The 20,054-nt window shown below is 40.0% G+C and overlaps 1 protein-coding gene across 1 annotated transcript in view; it reads left to right on the top strand.

Moving 5' to 3' along the window:
• Window positions 1-9,464: 9,464 nt before the first annotated feature.
• DGKE (diacylglycerol kinase epsilon) overlaps window positions 9,465-20,054 on the top strand; it is a 22,314-nt gene continuing 11,724 nt past the window's right edge. The window contains exons 1-3 of the mRNA XM_011365097.2: window positions 9,465-10,354; window positions 16,150-16,309; window positions 17,847-17,966. Of these exons, the coding sequence (XP_011363399.1) occupies window positions 9,900-10,354; window positions 16,150-16,309; window positions 17,847-17,966 (735 nt within the window). The 5' untranslated portion in view covers window positions 9,465-9,899. The remainder of the gene's footprint in view (window positions 10,355-16,149; window positions 16,310-17,846; window positions 17,967-20,054) is intronic.

Genomic DNA, 20,054 nt, shown 5'->3' with positions numbered 1-20,054 from the left:
CTTCATCCTGCCTTGGTTCCTCTCTCTGCCTGGTGCAGAATGAATTTCCTCCCAATGAGCCAGCCTACTTGAAGGAAGCCACGTCTGGCCCAAGGCTTGTTTATGCTTTGATGAACAGCACTTAACCGTATGAGGCCAAGGGCATCTGACTCTGAGTTTTTAGTATGACCACAAAAATATTTTCCTCCAAATTCCTCTAAATGTTCATCCTGAGACAGGAAGTTATCCCTCTGCAATAGGACTTTTGGAGCTTGAATTTGAGAAAGCAACATGTGATATTCAATTCACAGAAACAGATATATATACATCATCTGGTAGTTTATGAGTTTTCATCTGTAGCTTCAGTGTATGCGCCTACGAGAAATAATAATGTCTTACCTTTGCATATTTTATGACATTTTTCCAAAGCCCATTCGCCAAATTTGACCCTCCCAATAAATTCAGAGGCATGCAGGAAATTAGCAGGGGACATAATGAGGGTGAAAAAAATTTGTTTTCAGCTGACTTTGGAGCCAAAAAGACCAGGGTTCGTGTCCTGGCTTTACCTCTTCCTAGCAAGATGTAACTTCTAGATGTAAGATGTAACCTTCAGTAAATCGCTTACCCTTGCTGAACTTTGGTTTCCCCTCCTGTAAAAAGGAGATGTGTGATTAGGATGAGGGATAAGGTATGAACCACATGACAGCTGGCACTAGTCTCCATTATCCATCTCCTTTTTACAAATAAAGAAGTGAGATTCAGACAGGTGAAATACATCCAAGTTCACACATTATGGATGCCAAACTAGAGCTAAATTCTTTCGTCTTTAAAGCCTAATGTTCTTCCCATTGTGCCCCAAAAGGACCTTATGCAATATACCGTCAGACAGTAAACAGCTTTAGTCCACACTTCAGTTATTTTGACAAAGACAATAAAATCTCAGTAAGCTGAAGTCCTTTTAAATTCAAATCAACTCTCAATATCACACAATGAAATTATTAAATGTATAATAAAAATATGTCTGGAAGATATATGGCATTTATTTGGGATAAAATTCTGAATTCGGAGAAATGATCTGATGTTTCTGTGGTCATTTTGCCAGCTCAAAAGAAAACAATACCTTATCTGTAGTTGTCTGAGTTTATGCTAATGTCGTGTAACTGATCTTAAACCTGAATGTTCTGCCCACTCTGTTGGCATAAAGACAGTCTGAAGAGATTGTAAACAAGAAAAAAAATCATGCATTGTTAGCAAGTTTGCCTAGCATGCTAATTTGCTCTAAATCAGATGTTCGGCATTATGCACTCTGTCGCTATTAACATCTTTCTGTTTTTATATTTTTTAATAACTAAGGAGTTTTGGAGTACTATTTTAGGAATGTATATTTGTCATGTTAAACGTCTTGTTCTTTTTTATGTGCATTGTCAACTTGTTCATTTCTTTTGCTCTTTGTGGTTGGATCAAACACTAACTGTATGGTTTTGTTATGTGAAATAAACATCTTCTATGGACCAGAAAATAAAATTTATAACTAGCTAGAAATTTCTAATGTGCCCAGTGTACTTTTGCTATAAAAGTATTTTTTGTTAACTTTTGTCTATATTAGCACTGTCCAATAAAAACATAACGTGGGCCATAGATGCAAGCCACATATGTAATTTAAATTTTTCTAGTAGCCACATTTTTTTTAAAAAGTAAAGAATAGGTTAAATTTGTTCTATTTATTTAACATAAAATATCCAAAATATTATTTCAACGTGTAATCAAGATAAATTGTTAATGAGATGTTTTACATTCCTTTTTTTGAACCAAGTCCTCAAAATCTGGTGCGTACTTTACACTTATATATTCCAAATGCGCATATGACTTATTACTATCGTACTGACTGGTGTGGGTCTAGATCCTTCCATTTCTATTGCCACCACCAAAGTCTAAGCTATTGTTCCCTCTAACCCAGCTTCCTGCAGCAAGCTCCCAACTGGTCTCCCAGCTTCCCTCCCTGTTCCCTTCAACCCATTCTCCATGCAACAGCAATGATGGTCTTCTTAAAAGAGAAACATAAAATGCAAATTGGACCTCATCAGTTCTCTTGTTAAGAATCCTTCTTCATCTTCTCACTGGACTCGGAATCCTAACTGTTCACTACAAGACTCTGATATTATCTGTGCCTGCTGCCCTTTCCAACTCCACGCCGACCACTCCCGTCCAGCTCACTCCAATCCAGCACTCTTCGTTATTTTCAACTTAACAAGCCCTTTTTCACCTCAGGACCTTTGCACATGCTCTTCTTCCCTCTTTTAATGGCTGGATCCTTCTCATCCTTCAGGTTTTAACTTGAAATTTCTCTCGCTTGGGCAAGACTGCCTTTACCAGCCTACCTAATGAAAGTTCCCCGCCTCCCACCACCATTAATGTCTACTCACCATAATGTGTAAATATATTGTCTTCATTTCTTTATTTTTTAAAATCTGTCCTCTCCACTGGACTGTAAGCCCTAGGTGAGCTTCTATTACTTTTGCAATTTAAAAAGAGGTGTAGGGGCGGGCAGGGGCGGGGGGCGTGTGGTGGGGAACCTCTGGTGGACTGGAGAGGTACTATGGGAGAAAGTCAAGGACCTATGTCCCACCCCCTGGGAAGCTATTTCAAGGTCTCAGGTGGAGAGGGCGTTTCAGGTCTGATACTGGCAGGGCCATTCGAAAGCCCTATGGCTGGTCTCCTAGGGATACTGCCGCAAATGAGGGGACTATAGGAAAGAGCAAGGTCACCTTGTGGTGAGCGTCACTCTAGTGGAGAGAATTCTCTACTAATCCTTACCCTTGTTCCCAGGAAAAGCTCCAGTCAGATCAATGAGATGAGTCATCGGAACTCACAGTAGAAGATGCAATTCCCAAAAAAATCCACAAGGTGGCAGAGTAAAGAGCAAAACCAGGGACAACCAAGGTCAGGAGAAAAACTCAAGGCCGCCAAGGTTCATTATTCTGGAAGTTGCCAGGACCTCCAGGGAATCCACTGGAGATGGAGAGAGATGGTGCTGTAGTGCCTAAGACTGATTTCCTATGATTCAATTGATTTGAAGGTCTTCATTGGACACCGAGGCCTAGAAAATTTGCATTACCAACTTGAGATTTAAGAATACATAAAGGAAGAACACACCCTCACATAACTAATATTTTCGCTTGCATAGGTGTCTCATCTTGTTTTAGAGGGAATTCTCAAATTACACAGATGTTCAAGGATCAGCGATAAAGCTGACATCATTGATATCTCAACATTGTCACACTGGATACTCTTTGCAAAAGGACAAGACAGTGACTTCAAATTCTGCGAGCTAAAGAAACTTCAGGAACAGGGAAACACCTTTTTTTTACTACAGAAAGACGTCGAACCTGTCCCAAGAGACTTATAACGTGTCCACATTCTTTAGGCCTAGAGTCAATTAAATAAATTCTAAACTCCCTTTGTATAGTCATTTTCATCTTTTTTATTATCGATTTCTCCCACCAGACTATAAACTCTATATTTTTACAATGTACACATAATTATCTTATCATTTTTATGGTAGTAACTCCATAAACTCTACATGCACACAAACATACATTAATTTACAAGCACACTGTGCGGGCAGCTGTTAGGTCTGGGCAGGTGCGATAGACTGAATTATTAGCATCTATTCTTCGCCGCCATCACTGCGTATCCATGCTCTTTGCTATATGACCTTGCAGTCCTGCCCCTTGGCCTTGGGCTCAATCGAGTGACTTGCTTTCGACAATGGAATGGCAGCGGACATGACACAAACAGGGGTATGAAGCGCATTTGTGCAGTTAGGTGTGTCTTCTTGCATTTCTGCCGTTGCTAACAAAAAAAGCTCCCTCCAGATAGCTGCTGCCCCATCAAGATGAGTCTCAGAATTAACTCACTTGGAAAGCACCTAAGCAAGGAACAAGGACTACACAGACATGCAGCTCACAGTAGACCCAGCCAACCCAACCCCGCCTAACCCAGCCCAGCCCCAGCTACCACAACCGGAAGCAGAGCCACCATCAACCTGCAAATCTTTGAGATTACATCATCGTTATTTGAAGCCACTGAGTTTAGGAGTGGTTTGTTACACAGCATTACTCTGACAACAGCTAACTGACATGGGGTTCTAATGGGATGGTGAGTGTGTCCAGATCTGGGTGCTATTGGGTCTGAATAAATCATTGGGTCCTGGTAGAAGCTTCCTTCAAGAGTGAATAAATATCTACCATGTAGGCCACGTGGTATAAAGGTCAAGATTGTGGGCAACAGAGTTATCCATAGACCTGGGTTCGAATTCTGGCTCTGAAACTTCTTACCTGAATGACACTAAAGCTGTGTGACATTGGACAAACTTCTTAACTATCCAAATCACTGTTTTTTCATTTATTAAAAATAATAATTATTATTACAATAAAAGTTACCTCTTAAGGCGTATGAGACTTAAAAGAGAAAGCAAGTGTGAAGTACTTGACAGATATAGTAAGGTGCTAATACTTGGAAACCGTTGCTGCTTCTACTATTAGTTCTTTTCTCTGTGAAATCACCCTTACATGCATGTCCATACCGGCCTCATTCCCAGACACATGATAGAAAGTCTATAAATATCTTTTGAATGACCAAATAATAGATTAGTCAAATATATATTAAGATATATAATTTTACATTTTGTTGAAATAAAAATACACTTTTATTAGAAAATATGGCCCCTTCTAAATATGAGTTGCTTTTCCCCCTCTCTGTGTTCATACTCCATATCCTGGGTTCCATTTTCATATCCTCAGTACTTCTATACAAACACACACCTTCCTGTTTGGAGCAGCAATACAATGGCAAGATGGTTTGGCCTTGGACGAGGGCCTTTCCGGCCTGCTGCATGCTTCCCCAAGGGGACTATAATTTCTGCTCTGGGCCGGAACATTGGCTGCAAGTTACATTTGCCCAGTAGGTAAGGAAAGCCAAGGTCAGCGTCAGGTTCTTGATGGCCAGAGCCAGGCTTTTCTCCAACCTAAACGGGAATGACAGGAGCACTGGCAAAGGTGTAGCAATGCAAGGCAGTACAAACAAACAGACTGGGGAATGGGGCATCACCTGAATATGTTGTGAAAACACCCCCAAGGCTACTGTCATATTACATTTCATTCAGGAAAAGTGCTAAGCCTTTAAGTGGGAGAGAAAAGCTCTGGTTGTCCAGGGGAAAAAACACTGAAATGTGTGTTCTTTTCCTCTGTGGGATCTCAGTTGGGATCATAAGCTTCGGAGAGATTAAGAGACACTGTAGCAGTGATTCTCAAACCTAGAGGTACATGAGTATCACCTGGAGGTTCACAAGACATGTAAGAAAGCCTCAGCAAAGATGATGCAAGTTAAGATGGAAAACAACGACAACATCCCCTGAGAGATAAGAGAAAGTTTTGCTCCCACGAAATGCGAACAGGATACCGTAAAAAGGAATATTCAGAAAACAAATCACTTTTTTAAAGTTCTTAGAAATTGAAAAGAACATAAATTAAAAGCTCTAAAAAGATTCAGGTCTAGAGCTATGGAAATTTTTTAGAAAAATAGAGCAAAAATTAAAGCAAGAGAGTTTTTTTTTAAAAAAAAAGGAAAATATTTTAAAAAGAGAGGACATTTGGCCAAATGTCCTCTGTTTTTAAATGAAAACTATGCCCACACAAAAACCTGCATACAAATGTCTACAGTTGTTTTATTCATGATTGCCAAAACCTGGAAGCAACCAAGATGTCCTTCAGTAGGTGATGGATAAACAGACAATCTAGACAATGGAATTTTATTTAGCACTTAATTTAGCACTTATCAAGCCATGAAAAGACGTGGAGGAAATGTAAATGCATAATGGCAAGTGAAAGAAGCCAATCTGAGAAGTGTACATACTGTATGATTCCAACTATATGACACTCTGGAAAAGACAAACCTAAACCTAGGGAGATAGTAAAAAGATCAGTGGTCAGCAGGGGTTAAAAGGGAGGGAGGGATGAATAGGCAGAGCATGGAGGATTTTTAGGGCAATGAAATTACTCGGTATGATACTACAATGGTGGATACAAATCATTATACATTTGTCCAGATCCATAGAATGCACAACACCAAGCACGAACCCTAAGGTAAACTATGGACTTTGAATAACAGTGTGTCAGTGTAGTTTCATCAGTTGTAACAAATGTACCTCTGGTGCCCCAAGATGACAATGGGGAGGCTGTGCACGTGTGAGGACCAGGGGAATAAGGGAACTTTCTTCTTTCTACTCCATTTTGCTGTGAACCTGAAATTGCTCCCCAAAAATCATCTTTTAAGAAAAGAGAGAAAGAAAGGACAGTCTAGGAGGTCCAACATCTAAATAACAGAAGTTTCAAAAAAGAGAACACAGAAAATAGAGAGGAGGAAGTCAACAAAGTAACTGTAGAACCGAAGGACATGAGGTGGTAGGCTGAAGGGCCCGGCAAACCTGGCAAAATAGATGAAAATAGACTCACATCCAGGCATGTCTTTGTGTGAACTTTCAGAACACTGGAAAAGAGAGAGGATTCTACAAGCTTCCAGAAAGCAAAAACCAGTCCCATCCAAGGGATCAGGAATAAGAATAACCTCAGACATCTCTGCAGCAACGTTAAAAGTGAGCAGGAAAGGAGTGGCATGTTCAGCGCCCTGAAGGATACCTCTTCCCTACCTAGAATTCTATACCTAGATAAGCAATCAGGTGTGCGGGGCAGAATACAGACATTTATAAACATGCAGGGACTCAAAATTACACCTCCCGTGTACCCAAGCTCTGAAAGTTTCTGACAGATGTGCTCCACAGAACCAAGAGAATTCACCAAGAAAGGGGAAGCCACAGGACCCAGAAAACAGAAAATGCAAACAGAAGGGCAGTGAATGGAAACCCCAGAATGACCACTGTGCTCCGACAGGCAGGGCAGGTGGCTTGGACTGGCACAAGATGCCATCGGCACCACGCGGTGCAGACACACTGAGGGCAGACTGCCTGGGTGAGCTTGGGACAGATGACTTGTATTCTGTTTATCTCTACAACCAGGAGCTCATAAGGTCCCACTCCCCTGGGTCAGCAGAAGATACTCATTTCTCCCTGTCAACCTTTTTCTAAGAACCTGAGGGAGGTCTTAATGAGCCGAGGAGGGAAAATAGAAAGCAGCTTCTGCCCCAGCCATATTTTTGCCTGATGTTCAAACTACAGCCCTGCCCACTTGTCCCGCTGTGATTAGCAGTCTCCCCAAGACTGAGTGCAATGATTTCCCCAGGAAGCTGGATCCAGACTCTGTCCCAGATGCCACTCAGCTCACCTCCTCCAGGGAGCCTTCCTATATCAGTGGCTTTACTGCTATTTCTTGACAGGGCCAGGTTTGGGCTTCTTTTTCTAAACAAGACTATATTGTTTAGGGATACTTTCAGGGTGGTGAAACTATAAAGAAAAGCAAGGGAATGAAGAACACAAAAACTAGGACAGTAGTTTCCTCACAGGACGAGACGGGTAGCCATCAGGTGGGCATAGGAGAGGTTCCCAACGTTCTTTTTGTTTTAATAACTTATTTATTAAAAACACAAACTTTTTGCTCTCACCCAAATATTATGATATTCTGACTGGCAATGTGATTAAATGTGCTCCATTATTTTTTAAAATCTTAACACTTTGTGATACAGCAATTCAGAAGACTAATTCTGAGTCTGTTTTTTCTCAATAGTTGGTCTCATGGTTTTGATAACTAAAACGGCGCTTCGGAAAAATACATGAATCCAAATGGAGAACGGGCATCACTAAATCATGTGCTCCCTTTCCAGTTCCATCTACCAACTACACAGAGGTTTCTGTTCAAGTCCAGCCAGCAGAGGCCGATCTTCCCGGTGGCTGTCAGCATTCTTGGTCACTGATCGGAAAGAGTTGTCATTTTATGTTCTCAACTATTAGAATCAAAACCCACAGAAATTATGTATTTTGGAAGACTCTAAGTCTGGTTTTCCAAAACTCATCAACTTGTACCTTTAAAACTGGGGCCTTTTAGGGTGATTTGATACTGCTTTTCAGATAACTGAAAAGTTCAGGTAACTTGATGGGGCCTTGGTGGCTCACGAATAAGCTTCCAGATGAGGAACCTGAGGCCCAGAGAGGTGAACTGACAAACACAGGAGGACAGAGGTGTGTGAGGACCCGGATCTGATCCTCTGCCTCACCATGCCATCGAATGCTTTCCATTTCACCATGCCCCTCAGTCTTCAAAATCCAGATTGTTTACTTTAGAATCGCTACTCAAAGTGTGGCTGGGTAACTAGCTGTATCAACATCACTTGACCACTTACTAGAAATGCAGACTCTCAGGCCTCTTCCCCAAGAATGGAAATCAGAATCTGCATTTTAACATAGCAAGTTTCTTAGAGAAATAACAAAACAAGAGAAAGTCTCTCTTTGATGGCTTAATTTAAATTTAACTTAACTTGGATGACCAAGTTAAAACAAAGTGATCTCAGTCCCAACACTGGCTTTGTAACATCAAGCATGTTTCTCGACTGCTCTGTGCCTTGGTTTTCTTCATCTGTAAGTGGCAATGATAAACTCAGCATGGTACCTAGAAAGTGCAGACATGGAAGCTGGCTGCACTATAAACAAGGCTAATAAATGCTTCTTGTTAGGCATGTCTCAACAGGCCCAACACTCTGTGAGTGTTTGGCACACAGTAAGCCCTCAGCTGGTATGAGTTTAATAAATAACTAGCATGAAAGCAGGTGACATATATCAATTTTTGCCTCATATTGTCCCATTCTATTGGTATAGAACACTCTCAAAACTGCCAGTTTTCTCCCTTCCATCATTCAAAGCTGTGCCAGCTCCCGCCTCCATCACACAGTAAGGAGGGGAGGCTGAAGGCCATTGACGATCTTAGCTCATACTGTAAATCATGCATCCTAGAACTTCCTCTGGTTGCAAACTTACAGAGATCAACCATCCATCCTCTCCAACGCCCCCACCTTCTTGTTAATCCGCCCACCGTTATCCCTAAGCCACACCCACAAGGTCCCGCCCCTTCCATCCATCCCCGCCCTCTCCCCAAGGCCCGCCCCCTCAGGCCTGTAGGCCTTCGCATCCCGCCTCACACCTCGGCCCCGCCCTGGGGTAGCGCCGCAGGCCCCGTCCCCGCCTCCAGTCGCCCCCTCCCCGCCTCCAGTCGCCCCCTCCTCGCCCGTGGCCCCCTCGCTCCCTCCCCACTCCGAGTGCGTTCGGCTTCCTCCGCCTCTTCACTGGCCTCGGCGCCCCGGGCAGACCCGGAATCGAGCTCCCGCACGCAAAGGCGCCGGGGCGGGAGGGCGGCCCGAGGCCTGGTACCGCGAACAGCGCCTCTGCCTCCCGCGAGGTAGGGCCCCGGGGTGGGCGGGGCGGAGGCCGAGGTCGCTGACGCCCCGCGGAGGGGCGGGAGGGTTTGCCGGGCGCCGCGCCGGGCCCGAGCGGCGGGACGCGCCTGTGGGAGGCGCGGAGGGCGGTGCGGGGCCGGAGCTAACGGTTGCGGGCGCCGCGCGCCCCACGCGCGCCATCGCGCCGGGCTTCCCGGGCAGTAAATGTTCACTGCGGCCGACCCCGTGCCCGGCGAGGCGACGAGGCGGCGGCCGGGGCCGTTGGAAGAGGGCGGGGACCGAGCGTGACCGCGCTGCGCGTCGCCCCTTCGGCGCGACAGGTCCGCGGGGCCTGGAGAACGGGAGGCGCAAGAGTCGGGCCGCGGAGAAGGGCCGTGCGCGTGCTTCTCCCAAAGAGGGCGGGCCCGCCCGAGCAGACGGCGCTCTCCGCATCCCGAGAGCAGGAAGGAGGGCAGGACGGGCACGGCAAGCCCGCGGGGGACCCCGCCTGTGTCTCTCCTAGCTCGGAATCGTCCTTGGAGAAGATGGAAGGCGGGGAGCGGCCGGAGCCCCACGAGGGCTTCTTTGCGGACGGGCACCTGGTCCTGTGGACACTGTGCTCGGTGCTGCTGCCCGTGTTCATCACCTTCTGGTGCAGCCTTCAGCGGTCGCGCCGGCAGCTGCACCGCAAGGACATCTTCCGCAAGAGCAAGCACGGGTGGCGCGACACGGACCTGTTCAGCCATCCCACCTACTGCTGCGTGTGCGCGCAGCACATCCTGCAAGGCGCCTTCTGCGACTGCTGCGGGCTGCGCGTAGACGAGGGCTGCCTCAAGAAGGCCGACAAGCGCTTCCAGTGCAAGGAGATAATGCTCAAGAATGACGGCAGGGCCCTGGACGCCATGCCCCACCACTGGATCCGGGGCAATGTCCCCCTGTGCAGCTACTGTGTGGTTTGCAAGCAGCAGTGCGGCAGTCAGCCCAAGCTCTGCGATTACAGGTATGGTGCTTATTGTCTCACGATGCGTGGTAAGAGTAGGGACTTCATGGCGTGGGCGTAGATGCCAGTTTTGATCTCTGCAAATGGCCTTAACCGCCCACTTGTAGGAAACAAGCTAATAAACAGCCTTGGTTAAGTGTACAAGCAGGGCAGCTTTGCAGTAGTTATATGCCGAGGTGGTGCCATCTGGCCTCACTCCTCGGCCAACCTGCCCTTTTTTCTGCCATTTTTGTAGGCTCTTAACTTTCATCCATAAGTCTCTAAGTGCTGCATATTTCATGGCCACTGTATGTTATAGTTTAGCTTTTGTTACTATTGATTATCTCCATTTTATGCAAGGAAAGATGAACTATGGACAAATTAACTTTTCCCTAGAGTCGCAAAACTGATTCATCCTCAAGTGTTGTATTACAGATGTACAAGGAAAACAAGTGTCATTACAAAGCAGCACCTTTAATAATGACATGTAACACTTAAAGGGATACTCCTTGTGTCAGCAGTCTTTTAGGACATGTAGCATCTTAGACAAGTGACTTGGATTAAGTCAAGACTATTTTAATGGCTTTTAAATACACACTGGACAAAACATTTGTTCTTAAATCTTGTCTGTAATAGGTGAAGTCCTTTGCTGGTGCTAGAGATTGGTCATAAAAGGGGATCCTGCTTTGCAGATTATTCTAACTCGTTTTATAGTTGAGAGAATTTTACTCAGTAGTAAAATAGAACAGGCATCAAGGAATTCTAACCCCCTGGACAGGGCTTGGAATACCATTAATATCTAGCCTTGTCTCAGCCATAAATCTGGACATCTTCATTCTGATGGGTTTTATTTCTGACAAGTAGAAAGGCTCCTAAACATGTTTAAGAAGTGAAAAACTGGCACTAACTAGCAAGTTATTTTTTTATCTAAAAAAATTTTTTTTAATTAGCACGATCACTGTTAGGTCAACATCTACCTTTAAATCATTTTAAATAGTTTTACACATCAAATTTAGATTTAAGAAAACTTTTCCAAAAATATATTTTAAAAAACTACAGAGTTCTGCGATCATTTTATTTGATCTCTTTCAAATTTAAATGTTGTTCTTTTGGCATAAGTGAGAGCAAGCTTACCAATGTCTTTAAATTTCAGAATTCTCTCTGTAGGTAAGATTAGTCTTCAAGAGTTTGGGATTAGTTAGAAAGAAGACATGAATTTGAGTATTGCTTTATTTTCTTTCTTTGTATCTTTATCTATCTGCAGAATTAGATAAAAATGGCTTCCATAAATATCATAGCTGCATTTCACATACTCCTTAACAAATAATCATAGTGCTCTGATCCTCCACCCAAATGATTTTCCCAGAAATTCATGTCTGATGGGGCCCCTGCTCCCCTTAAAATCCTTCAGTTGCTCCTATCACATAGACTGATGGTCTTTCAGTGTAAACTCCAAGAGCTTACTTAGCACAGTACACAAGGTCCTACATGCCCTCTGTACCCTGCCTGTGCTTCTAGTCTTTCCTACCACCACCTGCATTAAACTTTGTTTACCAGCAATGTCAGGCTCACTGTGGTTTCCTTAAAATATCAGGCTTTTTCTTACTGTCCTTTTTCTCAAGGCTTTCCTCTATCTTAAGTATCCTCCTTACTAGCTTCTGAGCATCCTTAAAGACTCATCTCCTTCCTGCCCTTTCCTTCAGGAACCCTTTGCCTGATCTAGTCATCCCCGCCCCCAAATTTTCCCTTCATGATGATGACATAATATCCTGTTTCTAGGAGGTTCTCAAAATAAGTTCCCCAAACCAGCAACATCAGCATCACTTGGAAACTTGTTAGAAATGCAAATTCTAGGGTTGCCAGATTTAGCAAACCAAATAAAATAAAAATAAATTTTTGCTATATTTGAGACATACTTATACCAAAAGATTATCTGTTATCTGAAAATCGTATTTATCCGCTCATCTCCTGTGTTTCCTGGCAACCCTACCTTCACCCTAGACCCACTGAATCAGACTTGAGCTGGAGACCAGCAACCTTAGCTTTAACGGGCCCTGCAAGTAATACTAAAGTTGGAGAACCACTGCTATATTTATGTATCTTTTTAAACATGAGCCTCTGTCCTTAATTTCGTTTCCTCCTCCTTTGAGCACAGTGAATGATTGTGATGATAGATCTCCTTTTCTTTATTAGCTTGTTTTTTTTTTACTGGTTCCTGAGCAGTCTGTTCCAAGATGCTAGAACCCCTCACCCATGGTAGAAATTATATAATTTAGGAAGTGTTTATTATTCCCAGAAGGGAAGAACACAGTGTCCTGAAGTGGTACATATTCTGCAATGTTCTGATTTATTTTGCCCAACAGTTTTATTCAGAATTAGTCAGCTATGATCTTCCGTAGGAATGAAATGTTTTAGAAAGAGAAACAAGATAAATATCTATTTAGAACTTTTAAACATATCGGACTGTCTCTGGATTTTATCAAGTACTGTAGGGTTGTGGGGAGAGGGGTCTCCTATTCTTAGAAAGTCCAGAGATTTTTAAATGAACTGTGAAGCTGTTCAACAAGTTAGCATTTCAAAAGGCGGTAATGGCAGGTGATACCCAATTTGAAGGCCTATGGCCCAGTTAAACTCTGCAGATAAAGTGACAAAGTTTCTTGAATTTATACTCAGTCATTATGTAGTTTTCACATGTCAGGCATCAGTATTGTGCCAGGCACTGTGATGGATTCTACTTTTCCTGTAGATTTTTTTCTTTTTTGTATTTTCCTTCCTCTTCTCCCAAGCACTACAAAGCATTCCCATACCTACTGCTTTACCACTCTTTCCTTATATTTCCTTTTTTTTTTCCTCCCCCCTCTGCTAACAAAAATAGAAAATTAGGTGATGTTTTTAAGTATTCATTATATTTATTAAATAAGCCTTTGTTCCTTATAATGGTCTGTCTCATTAAGAAACTATAAGATGCCTTTTTATTTATAAGGCCTGTGTTCATTACATCCCACTCCATCCTCTACCCCTCCCACCCTCACACATATGCACTGTGGTTAATGAAACAAAGCTCTGGCTCTTAGTAATTAATTACATTGGCAGCTTTGGTCTCGGCTTTGATCTTAAATTTTAGATTTCTGTGTTCAATTGGTATATGTTTATTCATTTCATTAGTTATGTGAAACAATGAAAGATAGCAAATCAACTTCTAGAGCAGAAGTAGGCAAACTTTTTCTGTAAAAAGTTAAAACTAAGTATTTTAGGCTTTGCAGACCATATGTCTGTCATAATTACTTAACTGTACCATTTGTCACAGTACAAAAACCAGCTGTAGACAATAAATAAATGAATGGGCATAGCTGTATTCCAATAAAACTGTTCAGAAAATCGGGCAGCAGATGTATGTGTAGTTTGCTGAACCCTGTTCTAGTGTGAATTTCATAAACAACCATCTTAACTTCTCATGTAATTCTGCTGCTTCCTCCAGCATACTAAAGAAGAGAGCTATTATGAACAGGTAACTTTAGAGAAAATAATAAGCAGTGTTGCCAGCAGTGTCTTTTTCCCCTTTGTGAAACTTTTTTTTTTATACAAGAGTGGCACTTAAGGTAATGTTCTATGTCTTGATAAGGGTTTGAGTGAAATATGTTCATTTGTCAAAACTCGGCAAATGAACATATTCCTACATTTCATTGTATGTAAATTTTATATCAAAAGAAAAAAACCTTATAAACAAATAACAAATCTAGGTAATGATATGCTTGCTTGCCAAGGTATTTGGAAATATTCTAATGTCTGCAGTTTCCTTGAAATGCACCAAAAACAAGATGGTTTAAATATACCTGTGTTCACTGCAAAAAAAAATTTTAATGCAAAACATTTTTAAAAAGCAAGGAGACTATCTCTGTTTTGGGGAAACACTAGCTGAAGTATTGAAAGGTGAGATGTCATAATGCCTGCAATTTACTTTCAAATGATTCAGCAAAATACGAGTTTATATTGAAAGATAGAAAGCAAATGAGTAAATAAATTATGATATATACATATGATGTAACAATACATATTCTTTACAAACCACGTTTTTTAAAAATATTTAATGGTATATGGCAAGATTCATGATACAGCATGGAAAGAAAAGTACCATCCAGATATATATATGCCATATCCCTAACCTGAAAAACAAACATTTATGCACTGTAAAACTGAATAAGTATATCAAAAGTTAAAAGCAACTATCTCTGGATGAGTGTTATTTTATGTCTTTCTGTATTTTCTAAATTCTCAAGCATAAGCTGATACTATCTAATTTAAAATACAATTTAAAAATTTATACAGGTAGTTCATGAATATATTCTGATTTTTAGAAACGTAAGCAATTTACAAAAGAATATAGAGTAAAAAGCAAATATTCACATCCCTCAGTCCCATTTTTCTTCTCAAAGGAAACTGCATGAAATAATTCAGTGGGCATCCTTTTAGAATATTTTCAATAATAACATTTTTTTTTCATACTATTTTAAAGTTAATAGTAGAGCAGTGGGCAGAGGTACCATACTTCAGCTGCATAAGCAATCTATTATAGTTTGAAAGCAAATACCAACAAAGGTTATTGTGCAAGTTATTTTGCAGTTTTTCCTTCAATGGATTATGCAGGTAACTCTTCTTTCAGCAGTAAATAGGACTCATGAATAAATAGCAGTAATTACTTGATGAATCTGAACATCCAACTAGAAGAAACAACCTTAAAATAGAAGGCCAAGAGAGTTGATCTTGGGGTGAAAGAGTTCTTATCCCCTTTTTTTTAATCATTCATTTAATTATGAACATTATTTTTGGACAGCCTGCTTTTGTCTACACAGTCTGTGAGAGGATTAAATACTTAGCAGATTAATTATAGAAACCTAGGACCTTTACCAGCATTGTTTATTCCCTGCTGGCTTCACTCATGGGTCCAAACATAGAGGCAGATCTGAATGTACATGTTTTCTGTCTATATGTCAAATGCAGACATATAGATTAGTTTTGTATTAATGGCCAACAGGAAATTGGCTTACTATATTTACTAGTGTTCACAGATGGTTATATAAGTGAAGATATTTGTGCTTCAAGGACCCAGGCCAGAGGGGCATTTAAGCAGTAAGCACTTTAGGCCTCACGGACCTAATTCCACCAAAGCACAAATGAATGATACACAGAATCATTGTTCTGGATCAGCTTTTGTTTATGTGGATTATATCTATTGGTATTTACCATGTTATAAATTAAAACAACTTGTTTAAATGTTCATTTGTAAAAGATTGATAATGGTGACATAGTGTATTTTTATCAAAATGAAATAAATGAAAATTTAGTGAGAAGAGTGACATCGCTTTACATTTTGGATACATTTCTTTGGCTTAGAAGTCAGCTAGATTCTCCTCTCTGCTTCTCCGTTCAGTGTATTCATGTAGCACCTGTCATACAGCTCCCGGAAAACTCCGCTGTACAATTTTGAGAGAATGAGGGTGAAATAACATCTTAGTAGTATTATTAAAATGATTTTAGCCTCACAGATGCCCTAGACCACACTTTAAGAAACACTGCTATATTAAACTTTGGGGCCCTAGACCACACTTTAAGAAACACTGCTATATTAAACTGCCAAGTACGTTTCAGGTTATTGCTCTATTTTCACTATGCAGATGCAACTATAAATCTTTTATTTGCCAGATTTTATGCTCAGTCATGATGAAATTGCTGTTTTAATTAGCAGACAAAAATGATTGGTCTGCACATCAATAAGATTATGGTTTTAAACGATTGTCTTTGTTCCTTTCTTCCTTCAGGTGCGTTTGGTGTCAGAAAACAGTACATGATGAGTGCATGAAAAATAGCTTAAAGAATGAAAAGTGTGATTTTGGAGAATTCAAAAGCCTCATCATTCCGCCAAGTTATTTAACTTCTATTAATCAGATGCGTAAAGACAAAAAAACAGATTATGCAGTGGTAATCAGAGTTTATTCTTCCTATGTAATTCATTTCCAGAAAGTTGTTTGAGTTTGTGTGTGAGAGTTGCCACTGCATGGATGTGTGTGTGTCGAGTGGAATCGTTATGGTAAATCATAAAACCCTACCCAGTTCCTAGAGATGTGCCGCAAATCTTGAGCTCTTCCATGTCTGAAGGGAAATTGGAAATGTTATCTTAGTGGTTTCTAAATCACTGCCTGCATCTGAATCACTTGGGGACCTTTTTTAAAAATACAGATTCCTGAATCCACCGCCATTACCACATTCGATTTCGTAGGTCTAGGGTAGGTCTCGAAACCCATGTTTTTTAAGGTCTTTGGATGATTCTGAGGAACAGCCAGGTTTGGTGTTCATGATTGTTGTCAATGAGAAGGAAAGACAGATTTTCCTTACATGTGTTCTAGAAGAATCTTTTCATTTGGAACTTTACATAGGGTGCCTGGAGATACCTTTACATTGCACATCCGATGCTCCCACATAATGTTAAACATTAAAGCTGTTAATAACTTTGCAGCATGTTTGTATATGAAAATTGATGTAAATGTATCTCTCAGTCTTTATGTAACTCTTAAGGAATCACTATAAAAACTTGCATTTATTTCCTACTTGAATATGCCAAAGAGTTGGACTGTTTTATTTTAAAATTAAATTGTGCTTTTTCCAAGTTAGGATTTTATATTTTAAATGTCATCTTTGTTGATATTCTTGCAAAAGGAAGAGGCATTTTAAAACATTATGTTTAATGTTGTTGTGATACATATTTTTTAAATGTACAACCCCTTATGTGTCCAAATTCAATCTGAGATCACAAGGGATGACGATCACTAAGAAAAATGAGACACAAGTGAAGGGAAGAGGAAAGAAATTGTTTGGTTAGAAAAACAACTTCATTTGACTTTGGGCTTTGTACAAATCTGGATTCTTGCATCTATTTCTCAGTACCCCCGTTTAAAATTTAAAAAAAGAAAAAGAAAAAAAAACTTCCAAACAAAAATACATTAGAATACCTCCAGAAAAGGACAGTCAAGGTGAAAGATCAGAGAAACTCAGTGTCCATTCTATGAACAATTGAAAGAACTTAAAATATATTGCATAGGAGAAAAGTTATATAGAACAAATGACATTTCTGGTTGTTTCAGGAAGCAAACTTAGAACAAACAATAAAAGTTATTGAAAGACAGGTTTTTAACTTAAGTGAAAACTTTCTAATAATTTGATTTAGCAGTGGAATAGGCTGCCTTGTTAGTGAATTCCTTCTCATACCGGTATCCAAGCATATGCTAAAAGACTTAGCTAGAATAATATAGAAGAGAATTATACATTAAGTGGAAGTTAAATTAGTTCATCTCTAAGTCCCTTTTCATTCTTAGAATTCTTTGATTTTCATATTGTATTGATTGTACTGTGATAGTGGCGTTTTTCTCAGCAAATTACAGCACTGTTATCAAGAAATGAAAACTTTACTGCTCACCATTTTTGAGATATTTAACCCTTTTGCTTGCCTTAATTTTTTTAGCTAGCCTCTGAGCTTGGAAAGCAGTGGACTCCATTAATAATCCTGGCCAACTCTCGTAGTGGAACTAACATGGGCGAAGGACTGTTGGGAGAATTTAGAATCCTCCTAAATCCAGTCCAGGTAACTAAAGAAACTTCATGTCTGAATTAATCTTTTCATTTTTAACTTTTCGCTTTCCCTAAATTATAATGGTTGTTACTGCTTTAAACCAGTAATCAATAATTATAAGAAAGAAGAAGAATCATAAAAGTATCAAGCGATTCGGGAATAGAAAATGGTACAACCACATTAAGAAACAGTTCAGCAGTTTTTTAAAAAGCTAAATATGTATTTATCACACCACCTAGCAATCCTATTTTTAGGATTCGACCCAAGGAAAATATGTCCCACAAAGACTTATGCAAATGTTCATAGCAACATCTTTCATAATAGCCAAAAAGCAGAAATAATCCAACTGTCCATCAGTCGGTGAGTGGATAAAACAAGATGTGGCATACCCATGCGGTGGAATGTTATTCAGTGACAGAACAAACCACTGATACATATACACTAAAATGAATGAACCTCTAAAACATGCTAAGTGAAAGAAATCAGATGCAAGGGGCCCTTATGGTAGGATTCAGTTTATGTGACCTGCGAGAAAAGGCAAACTATGGAAACAGAGTCTCTTAGTGGCTGCCTGAGGCTAGGGCTGGAAATTGGAAGTGACTGCACTATGCACATTGAGGGATCTTATTGGAGCTAAACTGGACTATAGTGGCAGTTCCACAACGCAATAAACTTACTAAAAATTATTTGTTTACTTAAAATGAGTGAATTTCATTATATGTAAATTGTACCTCAGTTAAAAAAATAAGATAGTGGGGACGGGGCAGGTAGACAGGGTAAAAGAGATCAAATATGTGGTGACAGAAAGAGATCTAACTATGGGTGGTGAATGCACAAATACGTATATGCCTTACTGTTAAAATGTACAGCTGAACTTACTGGATTTTGTTAACCAGTGTCACCATAAAAATTAGATTTTTTTTTTAATTTTTTAAAAATAAAGATCGTGCCACTAACATTGAGGTTATATGCTAGTAGCTTCTACATTGAAAAACTAAACCCGCATTGTGCAACAATCAAAAATGCAATAACTTTTTTCCTTCCAATTTGTACTTTTCCCTTTTAGTGCTACATAACTTAAGGAAATTATAAAAATAATAAAAAAGGAAAGAGAAAGTCACCTGCAATTTCCCTACCCAAACACATCAGTTTTCATTTGTTTGTGTTCTTTCCGTAAATTCTCTGTGCATCTACATATTAACATTACTATAACAATAATCTAGATACAGATTTGCATTGTTTTCTTTACCTAAAGGTATAAATATTTTTCCATGTTGCAACATAGTCCTCATAATTATATATGTAATGATTTAGATAATCTAATGGATGTATAATATTATTTATCTGGTCTGCCGTTGGAGGTTAGTTTGTCTCTAAGGTTGTACATTTGTAAATAACGCCACAATGAAAACCTTTCTAGATGGTATTTTCATCTTTTGGAAAGTTTTCATAGATCATTTACAGAATTATCAATATTGAGGATCCTTGTATCTTTGTCATTTTATGCGTGTTGCAAAATTGTTTTCTAGAAATGTATACTAAGTTATACTAGTAATGGATTTTTTAAATCCAGTTTAAAATATGAAGCACTAGTTAATGTTAAACATCACATTCTGGTTTCATGTGAACAGGCAGGAAGGAGTGTCAAATATAAAAGATTGAATTTGTATGTCTGCATTTAATTATTAGAGAAATCATAGACAAGTTATTTAACCTTCCTGTGCCTTGATTTCCTGGTCAATAGAATGAGGCTTGCTCATTTTTATAGGGTCAGAGTTGGAATGAGCCAAAATGAATATTAAGAGTCTAGTGTAATTCCACGTCTGGGTTTTTATCCTAAGAAATCCAGAGCACTAATTTGAAAAAACATGCACCCCTCTGTTCATTGCAGCATTATTTACGATAGCCAAGATATAGAAACAGCCTAAGGGTCCATCAATAGATGAATGGATAAGGAACACACACACACACACACACACACACTGGAATATTAGTCATAAAAAAGAAAATCTTGCCACTTGCAACAATGTGGATGGATCTAGGAGTATTATGCTAAGTGAAATAAGTCAGACAAAAAAAGACAAATACCATATAATTCCA

This window comes from Pteropus vampyrus, unplaced genomic scaffold (genome assembly GCF_000151845.1).
Source record: "Pteropus vampyrus isolate Shadow unplaced genomic scaffold, Pvam_2.0 Scaffold104, whole genome shotgun sequence".
NCBI lineage: Eukaryota > Metazoa > Chordata > Mammalia > Chiroptera > Pteropodidae > Pteropus > Pteropus vampyrus.
The sequence above is the reverse complement of the archived record's forward strand: the minus strand, read 5'-3'. Positions and strand labels throughout refer to the sequence as shown.